Below are 20,522 nucleotides of genomic sequence, written 5' to 3' on the forward strand. Positions count from 1 at the left end.
TGTGAAATGCTTAGAACAGGGCCTGGCATGGATGATTGCTTAATTAGTGGCAACAATAACCTTGCTATGTATTATTACTGTGTATACTAATGGCTCCAGAAACAAAAATTCTAACTTCCTTTATCTGTTTAATGCAATCAATCCTGAAAATTTGTTTTTATTTGAACAACTAATTAAATTATATACTCATGAGAAGAATTTAATAAACTATTTTGATTATTAAGAGAGGGAGATAAAGATTTAGTTAAGGATCTTTGTGGGCTTTTTTCTCAAAGTAGATGGAATGGTCATGGATAAGGAATTTATTTTTTATCACTTTGCCTACATCAGCTAAAATATGACAGAAGATTCAGGAGGTTACAAGAGATTTCCTGAAACAAATGTTTGTGGAACAAAAGTCATACATAACATTTTGTTTAGAAATGAGTCATCAGAGCTCTCTCCTCCAGCCATCCAAGACTCTGAAAGGAAAGAAGGCTAAGGGGAAGGAGGAGGCCCCAGCCCTGTTATTGTAAAGAAGCAGGAGGACAAGAAGAGGTCAATCCCCTGTCTGAGAAAAGGCCCAAGAATTTTGGCATCAGACAGGACATCCAGCCCAAAGGGGACCTCACCTGCTTTGTCAAATGTTACATCCGGCTGCAGCGGCAAAGGGTTATTCTCTATAAATATCTAAAAGTGCCTCTTGTGATTAACCAGTTCACCCAGGCCTTAGACCACCAAACAGCCACTCAACTGCCTCAGCCGGCCCACAGATACAGACCAGAGACAAAGCAAGAGAAGAAGCCTAGATAGTTGGCCTGGGCTGGGAAGAAAGTTGCCGGCAAAGGGATAGTCCCTGCTCAGAGGCTGCCTATCCTTCAAGCTGGGGTTAATACTGTCAGCACCTTGGCGGAAAACTAGAAGGTTCAACCTGGTAGTGATTGCACATAATGTCAATCCCAGGTGTCTTCCTGCCTGTCCTGTGTCACAAGATGGGGGTCCCCTACCGCACTATCAAGGGGAAAGCCAGGCTGGGGCATCTGGTTCACAGGAAGGCCTGTACCACTGTCGCCTTCACACACGTTAACTCGGAAGACAGAGGAGCTCTGGCTAAGCTGGTGGAAGCCATCAGGACCAATTATAATGACGGATATGACGAGATCTACCATCACTAGGGAGGCAACGTCCTGGGTCCAAACTTGGTGGCTCTCACTGCCAAGTTGGAAAAGACAAAGGCTAAAGAACTGACCACCAAACTAGGCTGAGTGGATGCTGTTAAATTTTCTGTACAGAAGAGTAATAAAAAGTTCTCTTTCAGTCAATTAAAAAGGAAAAAAAGAAAGGAAATGAGTCATTAGTACTCAAACTTATCAGAGAAGGCAGTTAAATTAAGTTGCCTCTTAAAAAAACAAAACTAAAAAAACAACAAAAAAAATTAAGTTGCCTCATTTAAGAAGGCAAAACTCATGGGAATTGGAGTTCCTCATGCTATTTAACATCAAAATTTTTAAAAAATCCAAACAATCTTATATTCAAAAATTTTTTTTTAATTAAGAAACCATGAATTGAGCATGTCCTTAATACTGACTCATACTTTACTTGCATTTCATTTGTTATTTATTTCCAGGTCTTCATTTTGGATTATTAGATTTATTATCAATATATTTTATATATGATTCATCAGATTATTGGTGTATTTTCTATTTTGTTTTTACTTTTTCTTTAATAATTACTTGCAATTATATTATTTTTCATCATGGTTGTACAGTCTTTGTTCACTAAGTAATACTCATTTCCCATTTTCCATATTGACATACTTTTAAAAAATTAAAGTTTAAAAACTTAATCCAAATAATTTATTAAATAAGTAATGATAGATGGTATCAAGGTATGTTTGAATGATGGAAGTTTTTGAAACACTGTGGTATGATAAACTTTAAGGATCAAGTTGCAAAGACATTGTTCTTGATTTTTAGGTTCCAGAGAAAACAGACACTTAAGGAGGTGCAATTATTCTTTCCATTCATTTAGCTTGATACCTAGATAAAAAGTTTAAGAGCATTACCCATTTTTGCCTTTAAAGGACCAGAAATTTCAGTTAGTGCTTATTCACAAATCAATATGTTTTCACTTATTTTCCCTTTGAGGCGCTCCGAAATTTGCAAATCAGGACAGAAATGTCTACAACAAGAACTACTCTCAAAGTATTCACAATTTAATAGCCGAAGTAGACACACAAAACACGTAACTGTAAGAAAAGGAAGAATGGATTTGGAGTGATGATAGATATCAAAGCATTTTTGTGGTAGCCCAAAGGAGGTAAAAAGAAAAACTGTTAGTCTGAAAGCAAACAAGACAGAGAGAGAGAGCCAAAAGACTAAACAGAGCTGGTGACATTGGATCAGGGGCTAAGGAATGAGTAGGTAAAATGATGGCAGAATGAAGGAGTCCAGGTAGAGAGAAATAGGTCAGCAATGCTCTGAAGTGAGGAAGTGCAAGATATATTCAGGAATTGAAAGCCTTCTGTGACTGGTGCAGAAGGACATGTAGTGCAAAAGAGCCTGTGAAGGAAAGCAAGCCTGAATATCAAACTAAGTAGTTGAGACTTCATTCAAGGAATTTATTAGAGCAACGGGTTCAGGAAAAGTTGGGTCATTGCACTTCTTCCATATCATCACGTGCTGCCCTTTATGCAGAGGGAACAGAGTCAGTTGTAGAGCTAATGCATCGAGAGTTCTCCTGACAGAAGAAGTAAATGCCAAGGCGAGAGGTCATTAGCACATCTTCGGAGCCATAAAATTGGAATTGTGGATATACTGAAAGACTTTGACTTAAAAAGAAAACCGTCGCAATTAAAGCAAGTATTAAAGAGTGTAATTGACGGGACATTTGCCAACTTTGAATTAATTAGATTTAGCTTTAATCTCTAGAAGTGCTGGTTGCAGCAAAATGAAACCATCCTTCTTCAATGTAGTAGGACATTAATGTTCCCATTATGATTCATTTCCAATTTGAGCTCTTCCCAACTCAAATCTATTTGGCTAGTTAAAAATGAAGCGGTGGTTACAAATAACACGGGCTATTAGGAAGACCTCCATGGGGCTCTAAATCAGTCAAATGAAAGGCATTGCTCCTATTTCATTGTTAGGAAAATCTAACCAACAGGTTCTACGTGGCCAGTTTTTGCTCTGTGCTTGTGCATGTGTCTGAGTGAGTGGGCATGCATAGGAATGCCTGCTTTTAGTGAAATGGGCAGGTACGAGATGTATCGATTGGGTTCTTCCTGTCATTGACCAAGTAGCAAACCTGTCAACTCTCCAAGTAGTGAATCATGTTGACAGAATGCATTACGCTTTATAAGTTTTTTTCTTTGTCCAGATCATTTGTCGTTGAAGCACACTTGCCACCTTTTAAAAGTGATGCCTGCAGCAGTCCAGAGCCACTGAAGTATTCATCTTGACCTGGCGGGTCCAGTTTCTCTGCTAGCACAGAAGAAGATTTTTAACATGAACAAGATCCTTTCAACTACTCTTTGCTTTGGACTCCTAACTTTGTTATCTGTAATGATTTTTTTGGAATTGGTGCATGGACGGCCATATCTTATCCAAGGTATGTACACATGAATCTAAAATCCTACAAGATGGGTAAATAATCCTTATCTTCCTCTTTGCATTGCCTTGATTTTTCTGCCAATATAAAAATAATACTTGAAGGCATTAGTATGATGTTATCATTAAATACCCCTTCAGAAGTTGCTGCTTTAAATTAAATGTAATCTGTGATGCTGTTCTTCTCAAGTAAATTAATTTTAACCAACATTGTACTAAATTTATTTTGACCACACTTTTTTTTTCTAATCATGGGGAACATTCTTTTTACTTCGACTCTATGACCAAAGGTAGTGAATGTATAAGTAGTAATACAATCAATTAGCTAATATGTGCATATTTTTAAAGTACATTTGGGGAAAAATAATATTTTACCCAATGAGATTATAAATAAGTTACTTTTGAAAGGAGAGTGGCTCAGAGAAGAACACATTAGGATGGAAGTTTGTGTTTGCAGACATTTGGAAGTAATAATGCATGCGGAAATCTACCTAGTATTTTCAGGAGGATGATGCTGTCAGCCACGTTATGCATTGACTGCATTTATTAGATTTCTAGCATACTTAGGGTACTTATGTTAAATGAAATAATTTAATCTATGACATCTACAAATATTTACCATATAAAGTTGGAGAAAATAAGTTTCTGCTCTCGTAATATTGTAAACTGTATTGAACTTTCTTTAAAATTTTCAATGCATTTTTTGTAGTGGAAATAGCTCTTCATCTGAGAATCAGTAGAGCTAAATTTAATGTTGATTTATCAGGCAAACAACTTCATTGAAACTTTTATATATTTATGTTTGAAAAATAGTAATTTAAAATAGTGCTCTCTATTTTCCCTTCCAGCCTGAGATTTTGAGGTAACTGTCATCTAACTGAACCCCTTGATGGGAAGCAAAGAGCCTTTTGTCTTACATATGAGAACCAAATCAGAACATAGTACATTTGGTTTACATGATATTGGTTTGAGAAGAGGGATCAAGTTTCTCCCTTTTAGGTGGAATTCAATATTACTAGACCATGTTGCTTCAAATGCAGTTTTAAAAGTCAATGAAAGAGCAGTTCTTTTGGCAGTGAAAACTAAAGTGCATAAATCCTTGTTATTTGTTTATAGGGATTTTCCCATTGAAAAACAAATTGTCCCGGAGACATAAATAGAAGCTTGGGAATCAAAAAGTCTGGATTTTATCCATGGTCCACATTTTGTCTTTGGCCGGTCAAAATCACTGCACTTGGTGGACCTCCACTGCTCTTCCTGTGAAATAATGAGATTTTCAATGTGTTCTTACCATAGTGCAAATGTGTGAGGAAAAATGAGACCATTCATTGAGGACTTCGCAAAATTAGGATGTCAGTTAGTGGTATATGTAACGTCTGATTTCACGTGGATGTGGGTTACAGCAAAATGCAACTCTAAAGCATTTTTCTCGATTAAATTAAATAACACCTCTGACCACAGAATACCACACACTGATATCCTTCTATCACTGGCAGCATATTGGAAAGGTTTCTCTCTGGGACTCCCTTGGATCTGTTGCCTTGTATGTAAATGGAAAAGATTAAATTACTAGTAAGGTTATTTTCTGATCTAAATTGTCTATGATTAGAGTGAAACTCTCTCCATATACACGTTTGTCAAAGCAGCCAAACGTTTGACTTTTTGTGGTCTTTTGACACATTTTTCAAATAAGCATTTATCTGCTGACAGAGTACAAGGTTGGGGTTACCATCCCTTGCTCTTTCTGTGTAAGACAATATTCAAGACAAATGGCACAAGCTTTCATTCCGTGGGGGCTCTAGAAAAGCTTGGCTTGATAGGTAAAGCTGACACTGAGCAGACTGCCTACCACAAAAGATTGAAGAATGAGTATCATGACCCAGAAGACTGTGGAAAATTCATTAATTTTTGGGTATTTTATCATTTCGGGGGGCTTTCAGGCTTCTTTCTGGTAAAATTTCTCCTCTGTCTCCACTAAAATGCCTCAAATTTCAGCAAAAAGCAAGGAGACAACAAAATCTTTTGATTCAGTGTTTTAAGTAATAATGAACCAGTATTATCTGTGTATTTACAAAAGCATTCACTCTGTCACATCTGGGTAACTTTGCCATCCTTTGTGCTAAGGGTGCAACTACACTCAGGTAATTTTTATTCAAACATTTCCTTTATCAATATTAACTTTAAGTTCAAAGACAGAAACATAGTCAAAGTATGTATAATTTTTCTCTTAAAAAGCTGTATCTGTTTTAAAACTAAAAATGAAAAGAAAAAAAATACTTATTTTCTATAATATTTCTTAGACAATTATCTTACTTAACTTTAGGAATAAAAATATTTTAAAACATTTTTGAGGAAATGATTTCTTCAGAGATTCCTGTAGATGATGGTTGCCTTAAAAGGTAGTAACAAGACATTCTGAGGACAGTTACACGAGTGTAGTTACTGGAAACAAAACTGGTAAAGAAAGGCAAATAGATAAATTTTCTTTTGTGAAAAATGTTCCACTTACATATGTAGAAGTGGATTGTGAATTGAGCACATAAAAGCTTCAGCTCCACACTTTCCTTGTTACTTCCTTCTAGTCTTAGACTTTCTCTAGTTAAGGCAATGAGTCAGTTTCTCTTATCACAGTTCTGTTTCTGAAACAAGTAGGTAGCCATTATCATCTGGCTGTAAGATGTACCTTATTTCTTTTTCAAACTGAAACATTTTAAAGTTTATTATTTAACGTTTTCATAAACAACCGTAGTAACAATTACATTATTGCATGGCCACGTCTTAAACTAAACTCTCTCTGAGGGTCTTCATTTAATTGATGTTAAGCAAAAATTCCATTGATATTCTATTAGTGTTTTAATTGATCAATAGAGAAAAAACAGAATGTCACAGATAATTTCTATGTTTATGAAGTAAAGGAAAATGAAGAGCTGAGCACCAATGAACTACGTTTGGTCAGTGTGGAAACAATGCTCTCACTTGCTCCAAGTCGTCCAGATGCTTCCTCACCAAGGCTTTCTCGTTCCTTTCATTAGCCTCTCAGTCATTTGAGTTCATCAATAAACATTTTGTAGACACAGGAAAGGCAGATGATTTCACGGAATAATATAGTCAAGCCATGAGCCATTTCTGTAGCTAAAACACTTCTAAACTTCAGACTCGCAAATCTAGCTTCTGCTCACACTGCCAGCTGGTATGAGGAGCGAGGAAGTGGAGAGAATGATCCGATAGAAGTTCTATGATAAAGGTTTGATTTTTCAGGCCACCTCATGAAAGTCTATTTTGTTTGTAATACACTAGTTGTTATTTCAATTGTATTATTTGTTAACAAATATCTTGCTGAGTCTTTATGTTTTATAGCTTGAGTAAAGGCTATTGTCCTGATTTCTACTCCAGAATAAAAATGTTTATAAAAAATTTGGGTGTGGGGTGCCTGGGTAGCACAGTCGTTAAGCGTCTGCCTTAGGCTCAGGGCGTGATCCCGGCGTTCTGGGATCAAGTCCCACATCGGGCTCTTCCGCTGGGAGCCTGCTTCTTCCTCTCCCACTCCCCCTGCTTGTGTTCCTTCTCTCGCTGGCTGTCTCTATCTCTGTCAAAAAAAAAAAAAATTGGGTGATATTTCTGTTTTTAAGTGCTGAAAGAGTTGAGCATCTGATCAATGAATGGGTTGGGAGGGAAACTGACAAAGATGGAAAGATGTCAATAGGGAGAACATAGACATCATACCACCACTTCCACAGGTTTCCTTGGAGGGTTAAAGGCAATCTCCAGAGAACAAAATGGCTCATATTTAAATGTGTATAGCAAATAAAATCTTAAAATAAAAAAATACTTATTTTTTCTTAAAAATATAACTTTTAAATTTATGATTTTTATATTAAACATAAGAGTAGAAAATTTCAACAGTGCAGGTAAAAAAAAAAGAAATTTACCTATGATTCTACCACCTAGGAATGATGGCAGGTAAATTTTAGGGTGTTGCCTTTCAGACATACTTTCTGTCTCTCTCTCTCCCTCCTTCACAATCTCTCTTTGAGTGCTCGTTTACATTCAATGATTTTTTTAACAGCCCATCTTTTGGGATTACACACCTTTCTCCACACCCCTTTTATTGGTGACTGTAGTATTAATAGTTACTTGTAAAATGTATTTAATTAGAAATACTTTCAGTGACACAGATTGAAATTGGAGGTTTTATTACACTGAGGTGATTATTGCAGGAAATGAATTGTTTCCAGATAAAGACAATACAAATCCCGAGGAACTACTGCTGGCTCTACTGAATAAAAAGTTTGGTTTCCAAAGACCCTCCAACATTGGTGAGTCAAGAATTTATTCTGTCTTCTGACCTGCTCTTTCTAAATGTTTATTTATATTAAATAAAATAATAACTACTCCCTTTTATGATGGACTGATGGCTTAAGTGTTTTTATTATTTCATATTCATACTAAAAGCAATAGCATTATGAACAAATATTAAAATCGTATTTTCTTCAATTAGGAGGTCCTAGTGGGATCGGTAACCATCTAGTTACACAATAGTGATCTTTACTCATATTTTCTTCTTATCTATGCAACTCTTAACTGGTACAGGTTATATATATATATATATATATACACTTTTTTTTTTACTAAATACTTCACATCTGTTCATAGGTTTCCACTAAAAATTTCACAAATTAACTGCAGTCTCATAGCAGTTAACACATTTTGCAATCAAATTCTCCCAATGTGGGAAATGATTGGAGTAGAGACCACTGGGAAATTTAGGTTACACCAATTGAGATTTTTTTTCTTTGAAGAACAGGAGAATCTAATTTACAATTACATATCAGAATGTTCTCCAAGAAATGACAAATACTGTCAGAAACTTAGTAAGTGTAGTCTGAGAGAAAATGTGACAATATGTTAATGTGGTACACTCTCAGAAAACATCTGGTCTTCTAAAGAAAATGTCTATTCATGGGACAATGTGCTGACTACAATAATGTCTTAATAAATACTTGAAAAATACAAGGTTTTAAAATTAGAAATAAGATATTCTCATTGAAGAAAATAAATGAAATTATAAAAAAGAATTGATACCCAACTTGTAAGGGAGGGAGTTACTATTCATACTTTGGGCATTTCTTTCTCAGTTGAATTATATAGATGCTTGTTTCCCGCTGTTTTCACTTAATATTGTTTCATAAGATTTCCTTATGTCAGTAAAATAGTTTATTTCTAAGTAATAGTGGTTGTTAGAATTATGGTCTATTTTATTTTACATTTATTTTTTTAAAAGACTTTCTTTAACAGAGAGCGGAGGGGGGGGGCGGCGGGGGTGAGCACATGCCCAGGCAGAGGGAGAAGCAGGCTCCCTGCCTACGCTCAATCTCAAGGTCCTGGGATCACGACCTGAACCGAAGGCAGATACTTAACCAACTGAGCCACCCAGGCGCCCCAGAACTATGGCCTATTTTGAAAGCTTTGTGCTTACTGCTAGAAATTAGGTATTTTCTCATTACATAACTGGTTGCAATTCAATATTATAGGCATTGAGAAAATATTTGGGTTTTATATTAGGGATGATGGGTGGTCTTAAATCATATGAAAAAGACCTTTGCTTTCCACATAAGATACTGAATGTGGGGGCGCCTGGGTGGCTCAGTCATTAAGCATCTGCATTCGGCTCAGGGCGTGATCCCAGAGTCCTGGGATCTTGTCCCGCATCAGGCTCCCTGCTCCACTTCTTCCTCTCCCACTCCCCCTGCTTGTGTTCCCTCTCTCACTGGCTCTCTCTCTCTGTCAAATAAAAAAATAAATAATAATAAAAAAAAAAGATCCTGAATGTGTGTCCTGAAATAAATCAAATATTACTTGCAATGAAATTTTTCATATACAAATCTATCTTGCAGATAGAGAACTGGCTGACAAATTGGAAGAACTTAACCAGGTGAGAATGTGAAATACTTACATTTCAATTTTAATAATAATTATAAGACATTTTCTTTGGCCAAGGTTTGAAAAATTATTAGTATTATACTGTAAAATTTTTTTGGTCCTGCTAGAGAAAGAGTAAAGTAATTCACTAGAGAAAAAAAATAGTCAAATTACACTTAAAAAAAAAAAAAACCAAGAAAGAAAAGAAAACCAAAACAAAACTATAGCTGAAGTGATCTTGAGATAAAATGTGTAGAAAATCTGGATTCTCATCCCAGCTCTCCAATTAGCTAACTATAAGACCATGTACAAATTAAAAGTCTCTGGATCTTAATGTCCTCATCTGTAAAATGGGAGGCTATACCTAGATTGGTGATTTTCAAAATTTATTATTATTTTTAAATATGGAAATACCTTTTCCCAAATTAATTGGATGTGGTCCTAGTAAATGAAGCATATGAAGGCCCCTGGTTGGGGGCCCAAAATGTCACCTTCCCCCTCTGTTCTCAGCCCTCCTGACAGGGAGAGCCTTAGCAGCCTTGTTCCCCCACTGCTTGACATGCTGGGAAGAAAATCTGAAAGTCTCCAGATTAGATGATTTCAACACTTGTCTACATACGTGCATGCAAATCCATTATGATGCAAACCGTGTGGCTGTTTGGGAGAGAGAATCATGCCCCATCATCCCGAGCGGGTCGGGCAGGGACACCCTCAGTAGCCAGGCTCAACTCCGGTAGAGTTAGGTCTTCAGGGGATGGGCAGAGAGCTTGCTAAAAATTAACATGGGTTGAATTCCAGGTGAAAACCCTAGTGCCTCAAAATACTTCTCCCTTCCTTCTGGAAAGGAGAAATATTTCAGGAAATTCAAACATTTACATAACTCTTTGGAGCTCCTTGAAAAGGACTGCTCATTATAGGTGACATAAAATCCAGTCCAGCAACACAGGCTGTGTTTACAGGCTCCCCATTAATTAACACCCAGGACTGACTTCCTTCACCATAAACCTGTTTTTTCCTGATCTCCTGTTGAGTCATGTACCTTTCCCAGCCAGTCTCTAAATACGAGTTCCCTCGGAGTTTTCTATTTAATTCTTTTTGTTTATTTTCTTTATCACTTTTTCTCCTTTTCCGTTCCTTTTTTTCCTCCTTTCTTCCTTTTTTCCTACTCTTTTCCTTTCTTATTCTAATTATTCCTCTTCTTCAATAGAAAGCAGCATCATTCTTATTAAGATTAGTAATTTTTTATATTTGATTTTTAACAGTTGGAAAAGCTCAAAGAGCAGTTCATGGAGGCCAAAGATGCCGAGATATCCTATGCTATGGATGGTCTATCTTCTTCCCATCCAAATAAGCGAGGTAAATTTTAATTTCAAAGCTTTAAAATTGACATCTCAAAGATTACTTGTGCAATTATTACTAAGAGGGAAGAGATTGACTTGACATTTCTTAATCCCATGCTGATTATCAAGATCAAGGTCCATATTTTAAAAAAATGCCAATGAATATGTTCCCATATGAATATATGTAAGCTCTGTGGTGTTTACAGGAGGGGATAGTAAGGTCATACATACCAGATTTAAGTAAAATAGGCCCTTATTGCTAAAAATTGTGACCTACCCTTGCTACTTTGCTTAAAGACTGGAGTTGGGAGAATCACAAATTGAAGCAATCATGTTTTAAGTCAATTCAAATTTAGAACATCTTTATTGAAGTAAAGAGAACCCTCATTGCTCTAACACTTGGTTCAAGGTTTGAATCATAACATTTAATTTTAGAAAGATTTGTCTTTTGGATCCTTCTTATTTTTTATAACATTTCTTGGGCAATTCTTGTTTCTTGCTGAATTAGTTCTTATATTTGAAAAAAAATTATATGTATATTTCTCCATTCATATAGTGATGTGAGCCTTCCTAAGCCTCACTTTACTTATTTACATTTTCTTCCTCCTCCCAGATTTGTCTTTAACTTGTGCGAAAACTTATTTCACAATGCTACTAAGTAGAAAGAGGATGCACTGGTATTATTTAAACACTTAGCATATACCAGACATTTTATACTTTCATATGTCAGAATATTGTGGGTAAATACATAGGGTCTAGAGCCAAACGGCCTGGGTTCAAATCAACATTGACGTTTCCTACCTGTGTGATCTTGAGCAGTTAATAACTTACTGTGCCTCATTTTCTTTGCCCCCCAATACAAATTATAATGATAATCTTTATGAGATTGTCGGCAGGATTTGATGAGTAAATATTTGAAAGGCATTTAGAATAATGCCTGGCATATAGTAAGTACTATGTAAGCCTAACTTGTTTTTTATGGTTTTGATCAATACTATAATTATTATTTTATTTTCATCATAAACACCATAGGATACCTATTACTATGCTTATTTTATAGATGAGGAAATTACATTTCAGAGAGGTGAAATTATATGCCAAAAATAACCCAACTGCTTCATGACTCAGCAAGTGGGCCTGAAGGAGAGGGCAGTAGAAGATGAATTGGAAGGGAGAGAACCTTCAGGTTTTTAAGGACTTTAGCTTCTATTGGGTACCATATGGGACATCATTGGAAACTTTTAGCAAAAGAGTAATATAAGTTTTAACAGAACCACTCTGATGCTTCGTGGAAAATACACTGCAAAAGATGGACAAAGGTAGAAGCAGAGAAACCATTGATAAAAAGAATTTAGTGGTTCAGATGGTAAGTGGTTGTAGCTTGAATTAGGGTGGCAGTGGTGAGTTGATAAGAAGGGGTCTGATTCCAGATATAATTTGAACAAAAGAATCCTCAAAATTTGTTGTAGGATTACATGTGGTTTGTATTTTTTTTAAAAAGGGAAGGCATCAAAAATGATTCCAAAATTTTAGTTTTGAGCAACTAGGAAAAAGAGGGCAATTTCTATTTAACGAGCCAGAGACAGCTGGAAGAGGAGAAAGTTTGGTGGTATAGAAAGATTGGTATAAAGATTTATTGGGCCTTCCCATCATTAGCATAGCTTAGGCTATGATATGGTACCAGTTTTAATCCAAATCTCAGAGGCCTATTATATAATAAAGTCAAACGCATGTTGTACAACCCTATTCTATTTTCTGGCTATATCATCTAGAGGGTTGTTATACGTTGACTGCCCCTAATATTGCCAAGACACAGGAAAGGGATAGAGGACACATACTAGCTCTAAACTGCCTGAGTTCAGAACTCAGTTCAGTGACAGGTGTCACTTCTCCTGAAGTCCATTGGCTAGAATTAGTCACATGGGCTGCCACCAAAATATTGGCAAGATAGGCTGAGAAATTTTAGGAAGTACATACAATACTAGGGGAGCACTGCCTCTACCACATTCAATCCTTTGATCTCTCCTTAACCATATAGTATACTCAACCGATTCTCATTAAAGACAATTCCAGATCTCTTTCACTGACTGAATCCAGAACAAAGAACAGGCCCTCCAGGACGAGATACTTACTAGTCTTCATCAGCTAAGAAGTGGCTTCTTCCTCTTCATTCACAGACCTGTTAGCTAAAAAGACAAATCCAATAATTGGCAGAGGAACAAGGATGGGATAATCACAACCAGTAATCCCTTTCATAAAGGAAACAAATAAGACACACACAGAGTGCTGCTCTCCAGCAATTCTGAAATCTCACTGGGCAAAACTATAAAGGTCTCCTACCCTGGGGATGGGGACAGGTGTTTTGACTGTAGTCGGTCGTATCTAGGAGGAGTCATCTGCCCATTGTAATGTTTCCACTGGCTGCACTGTTTGAGATTTTTCTTTTTCATTTTTATCCCTGGACACATCTTACATGCTACTTGGGGATTATTCCCTTCTCCAGGTCTCATCCTACTTTTGCAAAGATGGAGGCCAAAGGTTTATCTTGTCTTTAAGTGTTAAAGATATTTTTATTTTAGGAGTTATGGTTTGACAGTGATGTTCTTTCAAAAATTTAGAAAGCTTCTCATGTACTTGCTCCATGCAAATACTTTTTAAAAAAGCAATTTTAATTATTCTTCATTCTCGCCTCCAATTTAGTCGCAGTTGCCTTGAAAGTATCTGGAATATATCTTAAAGACCACACACTCAATCTGATTTTTGCCCTGAGTTCTTTATTCCAAGTGCTATTTACAGAGCCTCCGTCACTTGGGGTAGTTTTAAATCTCATAGTGTTTGGGATCTAGAAGAAGTTAGTTCTTTCAACATTTCAAGATCTTACATTTCAGGACTCTCTTTATTCCCTTTGTATTTGTTGTCAAATTGTATTTGGGGATAAATTAGGCAAACTACATTAGCAAACTAACCTTACACTCTCAGTGATGTAGCTTGCTTTAAGATTTATTTTTTGATTACTTGAAGCCTTGTGGATGTTGGTCATTTTCCTTTACTCCTTATCCACTCTACGTGTCCCTGTAGTAGAACAGGAGAGAAATGGAGGTAAACACACTCTTAACTGCCAAAATTAGGTACACGATCTTAATCTAACTTATCAGGGTCAGGGAAGCACCTGGGAAATGTAAAAAAAAAGTACAAGGAACATTTGGAGTGTCATATCCCTACCACAGACATTTTGAGCTTGTCATGCCATGCAGAAGAGTATCTTCCCAGTATAGAAGCCTCCTTATGCACATTTTGCAATCTCAGTTACCTGTGGTCCACCATGGTTCAGAAGCAAACGACCCTCCTTCTGACATATCAGCAGAATTCTGGTCAGCAGTAGCCTAATGCTACATCATAGAGCCTGCGTCATTCACCCCACTTCATGTCATCACGTAGGCATTGTATCATCTACATTATCACCAGAAGAAGGGTGACTAGAGTATAATAAGATATTTTGAGGTAAAGAGGTCACATTCACAAAACTTTTATTGCAGTATATTTTTATAATTGTTCTAGTTTAACATTAGTTATTGTTGTTAATCTTTTCCTGTGCCCGGTTTATAAACTAAACTTTACTGTAGGTATGTATGTATAGGAAAAACATAGTGTTTGTAGCATTCAGTACTATCCGCAGTTTCAGGCATCCTCTGAGGGTCTTGAAACATCTCCCGCAGATAAGGGGGAACTGCTGTAGTGATCTGAGTAGACCATTGAATATATAAATTTGAAGTTTAGGAAAACAGCTCATATTGGAGGTATAAATTTGATAGTTACCAGCATATCAATATTGCGTGGTATTGTGATCAGACCCTCTAAGGAATGACTCTAGATATAAAAGAGAGGATAGCCAGGGCTGAAGCCCAGGTGATTCCAAGGTTAGAGTTTGGGCAGACAAAAGAATCAGCAAAGGAGGCTTAATTGGAGTAGCTACCAAGGAAGGAAGTGACAAAGAAAGGAAGACTGCACTGTTTCCAGGAAGTAGTGAAAATATATTAAAGCTATAATAGGTCCAGTAAGTTGATAACTGCAACTTTCCTTCTGAATAGCAATGAAAGATTATTAATGGCATTGACAAGAATTGTTTGGTGGACTTTGGGTTAAAGAGAACATGATAAAACAGTATTTTTATCATTTGCCAGGAACCACGGACAATAGACACTGCTTTTGAGAAATTTTGTTCAAAAGGTAGAGAAAATTGGGATATTAGCTAGAGCAGTTTGAAAGCGGGTCAAAGAAACATCTTTGTTTTTTAAGCAAGGTGATATTAAAACATATTTATATGTAATTAGAATAAAATAAATATTTGTGGTGATAAACATATGAAGTAGATGCCCAGGTTAGGTCACAAAAACAACCCACATTATATTTAAAGCGTGGTTCTATTGCGTAACTAGGAGTTGTCTACCATGAATAACATTGTGTGAAGATAAAATGGACCCAGAGATCCAGCTAATACAATAGTAACTTATACTTACTGGGGAATATTATATTTTGCTTTACTCATTTAATATATAATTGATAGACACCTGCTGAAGTCACTAAGAATGGTGCTGTCTAATGTGATAAAATACATCTTCTCATGATAAAAACAAATTAGGTATCAAAGGAACATGCCCCATCATAGTAAAGACCATATATAACAAACCCACAGCTAATATCATATTTAATGGAGAAAAATTGAAAGGGACTTCCTCTGAGTTTGGGAACAAGATAAGGTTGCCCACTCTCACCACTTCTATTCAATATAGTACTGGAAGTCCTAGCTAGGGCAATTAGGAAAGACAAAGAAATAAAAGGCATCCAAATTAGGAAGGAAGAAGTAACACTGTCACCAATTGCTGATGATATGATCTTATACATACAAAATCCCAAGAAGTTAACCAAAAAACTAAAAAAATGATTTCGGTAAAGTGACAGATTATAAAATCAACTTACAGAAATCAGTGGGATTCCTTTATACTAACAATGAAACATTGGGGAAAAAATCCCAATCACAATAGCATCAAAAACAATTAAATACTTAGGAATAAAATTTAATTGAATTATAGTTGATATACAATATTATTTTAGTTTCAGGTATTCAGCATAATAATACAACATTAGGAAGTGTTCCCCAGGATAAATCTATCCACCATCTGTTACCATATAAAGTTTTTAAATATTTTTAACTATATTCCCTATGCTGTACATTGTATCCCTATGTCTTATTTATTTTATAACTGGAAGTTTGTAATTTTTAATACCCTTCCTCTATTTCACTCCCTCCCCTCTGACACTGCCAGATTACTCTCTGTGTCTAAGAGTCTGTTTCTGTTTTGTTTTGTTTGTTTGTTCATTTGTTTTATTTTTTAGAGTCTACATATAAGTGAAATCATATGGTCTTTGTCTGACTTATTTTATTTGACATAATACCCTTTAGGTCCATCCATGTTGTCACAAATGGCAACATTTCATTTTTAATGGATATTCCGTTGTGTGTGTGTGTGGGGGGTATTTGTGTGCAATCTTTCTATCTATTCATCTATCGATGGACACTTAGGTTGCTTCTATATCTTGGCTATTGTAAATAAATAATGTTGCAATCAACATAGGGATGCATGTATCTTTTTAAATTACTGCTTCCATTTTCTTCAGCTAAATACCCAGAAGTAGAATTGCTGTATCATATGGTAGTTCTATTTTTAATTTTGGAGGAACATCTGTACTGTTTTCCATAGTGGCTGCACCATTTTGTATTCTGACCAAGAGTGCATGAAGATTCTTTTTTCTCCCATCTTTGCCAACAGTTGCTATTTATTTATTTATTTATTTTCATAACAGCCATTCTGACAGGTGTAAGGTGATATCTTATTGTGGTTTTGATTTGCATTTCTTTTATGATTAGTGATGTTGAACATCTTTTCATATACCTGTTGGCCATTTGTATGGCTTCTTTGCAGAAATGTTTATTCAGGTCCTCTGCCCATTTACTTAGGAAAAAATTTAACCAAGGAAGCGAAAGATCTGCACAATGAAAACTATAAGACTTTGCTGAAAGCAATCGAGGAAGACACAAATGGAAAGAAATCTGTATTCATAGACTAGAATAATAAATATTGTTAAAATGGACATATTCCCCAAAGCCATCTACAGATTCAATGCAATCCTCACCAAAATACCAAAGGCATTATTCACAGAAATAGAAGAAAAAATCCTAAAGTTTATGTGGAACCACAAAAGACTCCAAATAGCCAAAATATTCTGAGGATAAGAGAACAAAACCTGTTTTCAAACTATATTGTGAAACCATAGTAGTAAAAACAGTATGGTACTGGCACAAAAATAGACATACAGACCACTGAAACAGAACAGAAAGCCCTGTATTAAATCCTGGTGTACAGAGTCAACTAATATTCACAAGGGAGCCATGAACACCCAAAGGGAGAAGGATAGTCGTTCAAAAAATGATGCTGGGAAAATTGGAGAAACACCTGCAGAACAATGAGATTGGACCCTTATGTCACACCACTCACAAAAATTCACTTGAAATGGATAAAAGACTTAAACATAGACCTGATAACATAAAACTCCTAGAAGAAGATTAGAGCAGTAACTTATCAATACTGGTCTCGGTAATGACTTTTTGGACATGACACCAAAAGCACAAGGAACAAAAGCAAAAAATTAACAAATGGGACCACATCAAACTCAAAAGTTTCTGCACAGCAAAAGAAAGAATAAAATGAAATGGCAGGCTATGGAATGGAAGAAAATTTTAGCAAAACATATATTGGATAAGAGGTTAATATCCAAAAATTATAAAGAACACAACTTAATTACAACAGAAAAAGCCCTAAAAAATCTAATTAAAAAAATGGGCAGAAGAACTAAATAAATACTTGTTTTTCTAAAAAGGATATCAAAACAACCAAAAGGCACATAAAAGATGCTCAAAATCACTAATCAGAAGGAAAATGCAAATCGGACCACAGTGAGATGTCACCTCACATCTGGTAGAATGGCTATCATCAAGAAGACAAGAGACAATGACTGAAGGTGAGAATGTGGTGAAAGGGAACTCTTATACACTGTTGGTAGGAATGCAAATTCATCCAACCGCTATGGAAAACAATATGGGTGTTCCTCGAAAAGTTAAAAATAGATTTACCATACGATCTAGCAATTCCACTTCCAGGTATATATCAACGGATGAATGGATAAAAATGGCACACACACGCACACACACAGACACACACACACACACACGGAATATTATTCAGCCATGAGAAAGGAGGATATCCTGCCATCTCCAATGATATGGATGAAATGAGCACATTATGCTAAGCAAGATAAGTCACACAAGAGAAAGACAAGTAAGTACTGTATGATATCACTTGTATGTGGAATCTACAAGTCAAAACTGAAAAAACAGAGAGTAAAATGGTGGTAACCAGGGGATCATGGAGACAAGGGGTTTGGATAAGATTGGTGTTTAAGTATACGAACCTGTAACAGTAAGTCAGTCATAGAAATCTGCAGTGTAATGAAAGTGGACAATAATATTGTACTATAATGATGTAATCTGACATAGGCTACTTCAATCATATTGCAATGTATAAATTTATCAAAGTAACACACTAGACATCTTAAATCTACAAAATGCAATGTCAAATTGATCAAATAAAAAAAAAGAAGGAAAAAAGGTCTCCTTAGCTGTCACTCTGGTCCGTTTACTTAGCTGCACTCCTAATGACTTTAGCTTTTTTGATTCATACGCTGACGTAGGATAGAAGCAGCACATTTGAAGAAACTTGGGGATGGGAGATGAAAAATAAATATATAGCTGTCCAACACATAGCATCCTGCTAAAAACAGGGTTACGAGAGTGAACCGGACAGACCTGAAATGACACCAGAATGCTAGCGAGAGGTTTCCTTCACACAGATGCTACCCAATAGACAAGCACTGAAGAGTTGGCTCTACTGGGGATGTCATTCATGACCCTTCCTTTCATCCAGGTCCAGAAAATTTCCCAAACTATATTCCATTGCATACTTGAGCCGCTTATGAGTAATTTTTGGGTAGGTGTACATTTATATTTTCCTGACAGACTGAGATAGTCAATGACATCTGAAGAGCCAGAAAGGGCAGTGATGATAACTTTCCAAAGCACACTATAAAAAGAAGATTGAATTAGTGGGCCAGGCTCCTCCGTTTAATGTCTGAAAATAAACTCCTTTCATAGGATTTGAATGTGGTTTCATTTAAAGGAAGCTGTGGCTCTTGTAAAAATGAAAAGTAGACTCTGAGTGCTGTCATAACACTGCATGTGTAGGTGGTGATGAACTTGAGGGTCACACTTTACAGAGTGAATAGACAGGGAGGGAAACCTGGCAAGCAGACAGACTTTTATCATTTATTTCAAAGAGTATTTCAAAGAGTATCTTTTTTAACTCTTTTTCATTGTGCGTCCCATTCATCAATAATGAATCAAAGACCTGTCTCCCCAAGGTCTTAATTTTATAAACCACTTAGATTGAAGGAAATTGGAGAAATTTAGAATGAGTCTATGAAGCTACTGTAAATAGGGAATAGCCTACAGAAGACTTAAAATGACTCATTCGTGCACTTGAAGATTAAAAAACTGTTAGAGTTGGTTGGATTTCTCTGAAGCGTCATTTTTATGATCAGAATGTGAGGACTCATTGTGGCAATTAAATTACTTAAATAACATTTGGTGATCTGCAAAGTGAACTTTAGACTCTCTTCCTTCCTTTCCCCCCCAGTAAATTGAAACATATTTATCATAGTTTTTACTCACATGACTTCCTCTTTGGGATTTCAGTTACCCCAAATATAGAACAGGGAGGGTGTATCTAACAGGACGATCTGCTGTATTCTCTGAACTGTATTATGTGCATTATCATGTAGAACGGTGCTATCCAATAGAACTTTCTGTGATGATGTGACCATTGTCTAATGCAGTGCCCGTTGTGGTAGGCACTGGCTGTAAGTCACTATTGAATATTCTAAATGTAGCTAGTGTGATGGAGAAGCTGATTTTTCAAATTTTATTTAATTGTAATTAATTTATAGATTCACATGAAGCTAATAACCATATTGAACATTCCTTTTACAAGTCTCTTTCTCATACTGAGGCACACATAACCTATTTTATTCAAATGTTTCATCAAATACCCTCCTAATAAAGAATTTGGTTTGCTTTCTTTTTTAGCCTGCTTTTGGAAATACTGTGTCTGAAGTTTTTTCTCTGGATACAAAGAGAGAAGAACACTAGAAAAAAGATACACAGCTACTCACTCCTGCTCCAAGATTGTAGCTATTTCAAGCATCAAAAAACTGTGGCATTTATTCTGCCTATTGTATACTTAAGGATTAAGTTGTAAATAAGGACAAATCAGTTGCCCTTTGCCTGGCATGGGCTATCAAACGTCTTGTAGTGCTCAAGTTGACGTGTTGTATCTATTATTGTATGCTTCCCATAGATTCATTGTCGACATATGGTTTTGTCTGGTGGTGACCACTCTGTTGAGCTATCAATTAAAATATTTTAAAAAGCACTAAAATAAATTATATTGTCTCAATTTATGGAAAAAATATGCGTCATTGTCCTTTCTCTTATGATTGTGCTGGC

At 36.0% G+C, this 20,522-nt stretch overlaps 1 protein-coding gene and 1 pseudogene across 1 annotated transcript; both read left to right on the forward strand.

The window, feature by feature from the left end:
- Window positions 1-422: 422 nt before the first annotated feature.
- LOC100471451 lies at window positions 423-1,244 on the forward strand (annotated as a pseudogene).
- Window positions 1,245-3,485: 2,241 nt separating this feature from the next.
- Window positions 3,486-20,443, forward strand: UTS2B (urotensin 2B). The gene is made up of 5 exons (XM_002922828.4): window positions 3,486-3,588; window positions 7,805-7,903; window positions 9,482-9,519; window positions 10,769-10,862; window positions 20,103-20,443. Exons 1-5 carry the CDS (start codon window positions 3,486-3,488, stop codon window positions 20,126-20,128), a joined length of 360 nt encoding a protein of 119 aa, XP_002922874.1. The 3' UTR covers window positions 20,129-20,443.
- Window positions 20,444-20,522: the final 79 nt, after the last annotated feature.

This window comes from Ailuropoda melanoleuca, chromosome 1 (assembly GCF_002007445.2).
Source record: "Ailuropoda melanoleuca isolate Jingjing chromosome 1, ASM200744v2, whole genome shotgun sequence".
In the NCBI taxonomy this organism is placed as follows: Eukaryota; Metazoa; Chordata; class Mammalia; order Carnivora; family Ursidae; genus Ailuropoda; species Ailuropoda melanoleuca.